We start from the raw sequence: 8,464 nt of genomic DNA, 5'->3' as shown, positions 1-8,464 counted from the left end.
TTTTTAATTTGTATTTCGTAAACTTCCTAAACATTTCTATTTAAATTTAATTTTAGTTTTTCGGTTCTGGAAGTCGGTTGGTGAAAGAAAGGAGCAGCCAGGATAGGTATACCAAGTGAAAATGCTTAAAAAATATGGTATAATGATTTATTAATCTTTCGTAAAAAATCATTTTAGTCTTTTATGTAATTTTTTATTTTTTAATTATATTAAATTTATATCTTAAAATGAATAAAAAATTAATATGTATTAAGTTTACTAACATGAAAAATATTTGAATTGCCACGTCAACAATTATTTTTTTAAAATTAAAAAAATAAAAAATTATTAAAAAGGTGTAAAAATTATTTGATAAACTATGTAAATTTAAGGGTTTAAAAAAGTAAAAAATTTAATAGAGAATTAAAATGACTTTCTATAATGTTGGAGGATCAAATCAAAAATCAAAAGTGGGTCAAAAGGAGTTGAAAAATGAATATCGGTCATTTTTACAATGTTCTAAAAGGTTAAATTAATTATTGCTTTTACTGTTGAAACTATATATATATATATACTTCCAACACGTAGGCAAGAAGATTTCTCCCTGTCAAGAAAACAAATGCACATTTGTTGATTACAATTAAGGATTTATATGTGAGAACATGAAATTAGAACATAAGATAACAAGTTAAAATAATATAACTCTTGTAATAAAAGAAGCCTTTTTAGACGACATGTTGAAGAAAAAACAAAGTAATGGTACTAAGACTCACGAGTCCATGTTTAAAGTTGTCGAGGGTACAATGACTGCGAGACCAACTTGGAAAATTCTTCACTGCTGCTCGCTTATGGGACCAATTTTTAAAGTTATATATATTAAGGCTTCAAATACTAAGGAGTCAATGTTTTCACCATTTTATATTTATTTATTTATTAATAAAATAAAATAATAAACTATGGGTAAAAAAGAGAGATGAAAATGGCAAAACCCAATGAGGCATTCAAAAACAACCATAAATCCCTAAACTTCAAAGATCACATTGCATGGCCCCATTAGTATTTTGATTTTGACTATTAACCCTAAAAGTTGATGCATTGTCCCACCAAACTAAGCCATTGCTGCCTCTATATAAACCCCTTTTCCCTCCCTCTCTTTCCACCAAACTCAAACTTGAAAAACCCTTTGTAAATCTCTAATTAGCTCTTCCTTCCATCTCATAACTTTTGAGTGGTCTTCATGGATAAGCTTGTTGTTATCCTAACATTTTTCCTCACCCATTTCTTCATTTTTCCGCTAGGCAACTTCGTCAATGGTGCCACCATAACTTCCTGTACCCAAACCCCGTACCCTGATGTGTGCAACTTTTACATGGGAAATAGTCTTCATGTTGCAGCAAACCTCGATCAAACCCAATTCTCGTTCCGCGATGTTGCCATTCAGGTGACCCTTAGCCAAGCAGTTCAAGCTCACCAGCTCGTCTCGTCGATGGACTCGAGTTCTTTCGACCAACGAGCCAAGTTAGCCTGGAACGATTGCGTGGAACTTTATGAGGACACCATTCACCATCTTAATCTATCCAAGACCACTAACAATCAAATTGATTCTCAAACCTGGTTAAGTGCAGCAATTGCCAACCAACAAACCTGTCAAAATGGCTTCATTGACTTCAATCTAGCCTCTCATTTACAAGCCTTACCATCCATGTTAGGAAACATTACCAAGTTGATCAGCAATTCTCTAGCCATAAACAAGGCCACCACTGTTACATCCTCTACTTCCCATAGTAACTTCGCTAAACAAGTTGCCAATCGACGCCTACTTTCCGACGGATTTCCGGCTTGGCTTTCGGTTGCCGATAGGAAGCTCTTGCAAACTACCGGTGCACCACCAAAAGCCGATATTGTGGTGGCCCAAGATGGCTCTGGTAACTTTAAGACCATAACGGAAGCTGTGGCAGCAGCTGGTGGGGGCAAAAGAACTGTTATATACGTGAAAGCTGGAGTTTATAAGGAAAATGTGGATATTAAGAGATCAGCTAAAAATATAATGTTGGTTGGGGATGGTATTGATGCCACCATCGTTACCGGTAGCAAGAATGCTCAAATCACAACCACTTTTCGTTCAGCAACTGTTGGTAAGCTCTTTCATGCAACATGCATAAATTTTGTTCAATTAAGTAAAAAAAATTTTAATAGTAAAAACACAAGTCAATTTTGACAACTTTTTGTCTGTCCCCTATTTCACCAACAATCGCTAAAAGTAATGATTAAAAAAATAACAATCATCAAACATTACTTTCTACAACATAACGAAAAAATAATAGTAAAAAAAGGTAAATAAACATCCTTTTCTACCTTTTTGACCAACAACTTAATAATTAAGAGTCGTTAATTTCTTCTTTCAGGTGTTTCGGGTGACGGCTTCATAGCTCGTGATATGACCTTCGAGAACACCGCCGGACCCCAGAAACACCAGGCGGTGGCCCTCCGGTCTGGCTCCGATTTCTCGGTTTTCTACCGTTGCAGCTTCAAAGGTTACCAAGATACCTTATACGTCTACTCTCAACGCCAATTTTATCGCGACTGCGACATTTATGGAACTGTGGACTTCATATTCGGTGATGCCGTTGCCGTTTTCCAGAGCTGCAACATCTACATCCGTCGACCAATGAGCGGCCAAAAGAACACCGTCACGGCACAAGGGAGAACCGACCAGAATGAGAATACGGGCATAGTCATCCACAATTCACGAGTGACAGCGTCGTCGGATATGAAGGCGGTTCAGGGTTCGTTCAAGAGTTATTTGGGGAGGCCATGGCAGAAATATTCAAGAACTGTGTTCATGAAAAGCACTTTGGATGGACTGATTGATAGAGAAGGTTGGTTACCATGGAGTGGAAATTTTGCTTTGAGTACTCTTTACTATGCTGAGTATATGAACACCGGTAGTGGAGCAGATACTAGTGGAAGGGTGAAATGGGGTGGATATCATGTTATAGGTGCCACAGAAGCCGCAAAATTCACCGTGGGGAATTTTTTGGCGGGAAATTCTTGGATTCCGGGCACCGGAGTGCCATTTGATGTTGGACTGTGATAATTTTCTTGATTGGGTTTATTTTCCCATTTGGAAAATGTAAATAGGAAAGTGACCCAGATGTTGAAATTACTTCGCTTTATAATATAGCACGAGTCAGTATACATAGGAGATAGTAATATTATTATATGGTTGAATTTGTCAAAAGTGATTCTAAAAAACATGTCAAAAGTGGAAAAAGAAAATAAAACTGTTGTATAATTGGAATTAATACCATGCGTTTACGTTGCTGTTTTTTTTTTTAATTAATTTTTCGTACAAATTAGAAATATATTTTAAAAGATAATATTAGTGCATGCTTGTATGGTTGTCAATCACACAAAAGCAGAATTTCTCATTTCATCAAGCTATTAGGCTAACTATACCAACTTTGACATTTTAAGTTTGAGTTATATTATATTTGTATAAATCGATTAAAGTATTATATTGTATTTTAATTCTTCTATTGAAATATGAATAAATTGGTCCATATAAATTAGATGAAGGAGCAAAATGATTCCTCTCTTAAGTTCACAAGCATTTTTTAATAACAAAATTGATTCATATTTATAAGATTCACCTTCAATCCTTCTAAACAAAAGACAATCTAACAACATTTAAGACTCATTTTCCAAGAATCTAACCTTTTTTTTGCCATCACCAATATTCATCTTGCCCTCATGGTTTTTTAGGAAACTCTTGAGACAACTGCTATTTCTAGTCATGTGCTTGGAACATGCATTACCAACGTGCACACATGACTAGTGGTAGCCGTCAAAGATTGATGTGCAACAATAAAAACACTTCTAGTCTTTTCTTCTCCATTCTAACTTTTTCTTTGGCCCCTAATAGCTTTTCCTTGAGTTGCAATTGGAGTACCATCTTAGTTTTAGTTTCTTAGATCCTTTAGAAGCTTAAAACACCTTGGTCTGAAATGCTCTGCAGACCATAGTGGCAAATAATCTCATGAGTATGCTTGTTATACCTCTGTGAGTGGATAGTTTCAACCTTCTTGGAACATTTAGGTTGGTCAGCAACTCATTTGGCCTTGACAAACACAATTGGTTGTACTATTTTATCTTTTTGTCCACATAGCTAAGTGCATCCTTACTAGGTTCTCTTCAACTATTTGTCAAAATCTTATCCAACTTGTCACTACAATAACCAAGTTTCTTCAACACAAATTGAGCAAAGGTATGTTCTTTCAATGTTGTTTCCAATGATCGAGCCAATAAATATTATTTATTATTATTAACTAGTATATTACATATTTATATTAATTTTTGACCCGATAATTTTGTTGATTGAATGGTAAATTAAGGTACAATGAAAAAATTGTAAGAACCGTGTAAGTTAATCGCTATTGATTTTTATTAATTAAAAGGCTTATTTAGTGAATGTGCAAGGAACCAAGTGGCAAATATACCCTTTATTATAGTGGACAGTTAAAGTATGACTTTAGTCTTATTTTTTCTATTGAAAATTTATAATTAAAGGTTAAAGGAATAATAAACATTAAACGAAAACAAAGGAGGAAAGAAAGAGAATTTTTTATTCTCATCTTCTCCACCGTACAACACCATTGAGGAGGAAAAAAGAACCTTCAAAGTCTTTTGAATATTCGACCCTTGCATGTGAGTAATTCTGAAGCTCGATTTTTGTAAAGTTTATGTTTTTGATATCGTTGTGACTTAATCTAGCTAGCCTAGGGACTATTTCATAAAACTATTAAAGTTTTGAAATGTTTTCATTGATGGTTTTTAATATTTTTTTTTGTTAATAGCTTGGTTGTAAGCTTAGATTTGATCATGTACTAAGTTGTAAAATGAAATTGATTAAATTTAAGTTTAGGGACAAAAATGAAAATATTTCATTTTGGCATGAAAATTCTATAATTATTTATTCTAGAGGGCTGTATAAAGATTTATGTGAAATTGGATTGAAAAACGAGGCTTAATTTTGAAAGATATGATAGTTTCAGTTTTAGGGGCTAAACTAAATAAATTACAAAACTTCAGGGAAATTGTGTATAATGAAATTAGGTTGTCATATGTCTTAAATAAGATGTTATAAGGTAATGAAACTGATATTTTGAAATGAATTATCATATAGATCAAGAATTGAATCAACTGATAGACAATCGAGAAAAAGGAAAAATTGTAGACTAGTCCCTGGCACTTTTGCTATTTTGCTTGTACCTAGTAAGTTCATAGGATATAATTTTATATTTAAATGTGATGTTTATGTTAGAAATGAATATTTCATTTCTATCAAATATATATACTGATTTGCACTATGATGCCTACTAATTCGCATTTTGGTGCCACTGTTAAAGCGTTTCAATGTCTACTGGTGTAGTGTAGTTACCCGCGTATCTATATATGTTCACTTAGTTCATCAGTTTAAAGGTCAAAAAGGAAATGCATTGCCTAACTCTGTATAGTAAATGGAAATAAATGTGTTCATACAATTATAAGTGCTTTTATGCTTGATTAAGCTAAATGATATATTTGTTTGGTAGTTTTGATGAATTGACACTGGTCTGAATGGTTTGAGTAAACTTACTGATTATATGGATGTATATGAATTATTCACCTTTCGGTTGAGATATAGGTAAATTTATTATTTTGATATGTTTAATTATGAAACAAGGTAAGTTTATTGTTTTAACATTCATGATCTTACTAAGTATATGTAATGTTTACTCGGTTATGTTTTCCCGCTTATAGTTATCCTTTGCAAAAAGTGAAGATTGAATCAACTAGGAGCTCACACTATCCAATTTTTGTCTCGATAGACTTTTTATAGTTTAAAATTCAATTTTGTGGCATGTATATAGGCATGATATGTATAAAGGTCATTTGAATGATAATGGTTTTGATTATGAATATAAAACTTATCCTTGAACATTTATGGTATGTTTACAAGCCTTGATAAATGTTTGTGTTTGTGAATAGTTTAATGTCTAGTTGATGGATATAGAACTGGATGAGTATTGATGTGTTCATAGTGATTATTGGAATGAATGTTTTGGTATAAAATGTTTAGATAAATTGAGATGGTTCACTTTGGATTGTATGTAATTGAGGTGCCTCGAGACATATTGTTTAGAAGTAGGAAATGGTTATATTTTTGGCATGATTTTGTGCATTTTGGCAGGTCTAAGAATTGGTTGTTACATATACATGGCCTAGGTGAAGGATTGGTTTTGGTGACTTGTATGAAAATATTCATTTTTGCATACATGGGTTAACACACGGCCGTGTGTCACATATGGGCAAGTGACACGGCTGTGCTCTTCATCAAAAAGGAAGTTTTGGGGAAACACAATTTCAGTTTGTTACACAGGCTAGCCATACACTCATATGGTACTATTGATTTGGTCACTAGACTTTTCACACGGTCTCAGTTTGTCACACTGTCTAACTACACGACCGTCTGATTGTTTGTAAGTTTTTTCATTTAGGGTCACACGGCTTTAGTAAGTTACATAGCCTAGACACACAACCGTGTGGCTCCAGTTTCAAACTATGGCCCTTTCTAACACGACTTATGCACATGACCGTGTGACCCTATTTGAAAATTTTTCAATTTAATTTTTGCATTTAGGTCCACACGGCTTCAGTGAGTTACTCAGCCTGGACACACAACTGTGTGGCTCCAGTTTCACACAATCACCCTTTGTAAAACGGCCTATGCATACAATCGTGTGACCCTGTTTTGAAATTTTTCATGTTTGTGTAAAAGTTTTCAATTTAGTCCTTTTTGTATATGGGTCAACTTAAGAACTTTCGTAAGCTCGGTTAAAACTTAGATTTGTTTGTAAATTATGTTAAATATGGATTATGAACTGTTTTGATTGTTTATTTGAATGATTAAAGTTAAAATTGTATATGAACTATTCTATTAACTATTATAGTATCTTATAGCTCTACTCCGGCAACTGACTGAGCGAGGGGTTTTACAAAAAAATGTACTTTACTTTGATCCACTTCACCAGCTTCTAATTCTCTATTTCCAAAAATGAGTTTTCTATCTAAGAGTCTACCATTCACCTTACATACATGATCTAATTTATACAACATGATCTTGTAAGTCTTCATGAAATCTCTAGTTGATTTAGAGTCAAAGTAACTATGGGTGATCAATTGGTTGGTTCTATTGAAAAATACCGACAATCAAATTTATATTTTTCCCAAGCCAAAACCAAGCTGACCTTGGGAAAAATATAAATAGACTACTTGTGGCATCACTTGTATGTAATTTTTTAGTGTTTTTGCCGACAACTTTGCTATATTTTCTAGTGGTAATTTTGTGACTCTTTTAGGTGTTTTATGGAGAGTTTATTGATTGTATTATGACGTATTTAGGTGAACAATTTGTAACAATTGGGGTTGGTGTTAGAGCTGAAATTACTTATTTGTGTAAAGGTAAATTAGGCTTAAAAAAATAGGTAATCCGAACAATTGTTGAATAAAATCATTCACTGAATGAGGCTCTGTAAAGTAGGATTGGTTAATTTTAATTGCGTAAAGAAATATCGTGTGTTAATTCTCTCTTTATTTTGCTTTTTGCTTCACTTTGCATTTAATTTGTTTAGTTTAACTCTATTGAAACAATAATTAGAACGAAACGATTTTTCAAGTGCAAACCGAAGGCTTTCTCAAGAACTAAATGTCAATGTTATCTATACTTATTAAATCATATGGAAAGAAAAGTGTATGGCTATTATATAGAAAAATTAAAGAGCATATACATCAAAAGGTTATCTAATGGATAGTAGTTATTGTATAGGAAAGATTAAGAGTGCTGGAAATAGATAATAAAAATAAAGTACCTAAAAAAAGTTTGGCAAAAAAAATGGAAAAACTTGATTAGGGATGAGTTAAGCTCAACTATGATGGTGTATTCTACTCTAACACAAAGAATGTTGGGATTTAGTGCCCTTAGTGTAGTGATATCGTCAAATTTACTAGTATTTTTTCAAACAAATTAGCTTAATAAAACTCCATTCTCATTATTGTCTTTTGCATAATGTCCTCGACGATTTTTGCACATGAAGCAAAATGAAAGAAAATATTTTCTCATTGATTATATAATGTTCAACTAATATTTTGTCGCATTATGTGGTTGATCATAATGCAAGAAGACAACTTATATTAGTAAATAATTTAAATTATTCATAGTCTAAATGAAATTAAGCAAGTCGATTAAAAGATTATTGCATGGCCTGTCAAGTCCAATTAGGGAGATACCTTATATTGGATATCAAAGCGAATGACTTTTAGAAAATAAAGATATAGATGTGATTGTCTGGACTGACAGTACATTAGGTAGAACCTAAGTAGAATAAATCCTAGATCCATTTATGGATTTATTCACTTTTGACGTTTATAGTATAGCTTACCTCAA

At 32.9% G+C, this 8,464-nt stretch overlaps 1 protein-coding gene across 1 annotated transcript; it reads left to right on the top strand.

Annotated features, from left to right (window-relative positions):
• The first annotated feature begins 1,121 nt into the window (after positions 1-1,121).
• Positions 1,122-3,304, top strand: LOC107909893 (pectinesterase). Its single transcript, XM_016837593.2, has 2 exons — positions 1,122-2,114; positions 2,385-3,304. Exons 1-2 carry the CDS (start codon positions 1,217-1,219, stop codon positions 3,071-3,073), a joined length of 1,587 nt encoding a protein of 528 aa, XP_016693082.1. The 5' UTR covers positions 1,122-1,216; the 3' UTR covers positions 3,074-3,304.
• The last annotated feature ends 5,160 nt before the right edge of the window (positions 3,305-8,464 follow it).

Source organism: Gossypium hirsutum, chromosome D02, assembly GCF_007990345.1.
Source record: "Gossypium hirsutum isolate 1008001.06 chromosome D02, Gossypium_hirsutum_v2.1, whole genome shotgun sequence".
In the NCBI taxonomy this organism is placed as follows: Eukaryota; Viridiplantae; Streptophyta; class Magnoliopsida; order Malvales; family Malvaceae; genus Gossypium; species Gossypium hirsutum.
The sequence above is the reverse complement of the archived record's forward strand: the minus strand, read 5'-3'. Positions and strand labels throughout refer to the sequence as shown.

Bases quoted from the DNA above. Each gene is read 5' to 3' on its own strand.
- LOC107909893 (XM_016837593.2), top strand. From the start codon at position 1,217: ATGGATAAGCTTGTTGTTATCCTAACATTTTTCCTCACCCATTTCTTC. The intron at 2,115-2,384 runs GTAAGCTCTTTC...TTCTTCTTTCAG, and splicing joins TTTTCGTTCAGCAACTGTTG to GTGTTTCGGGTGACGGCTTC.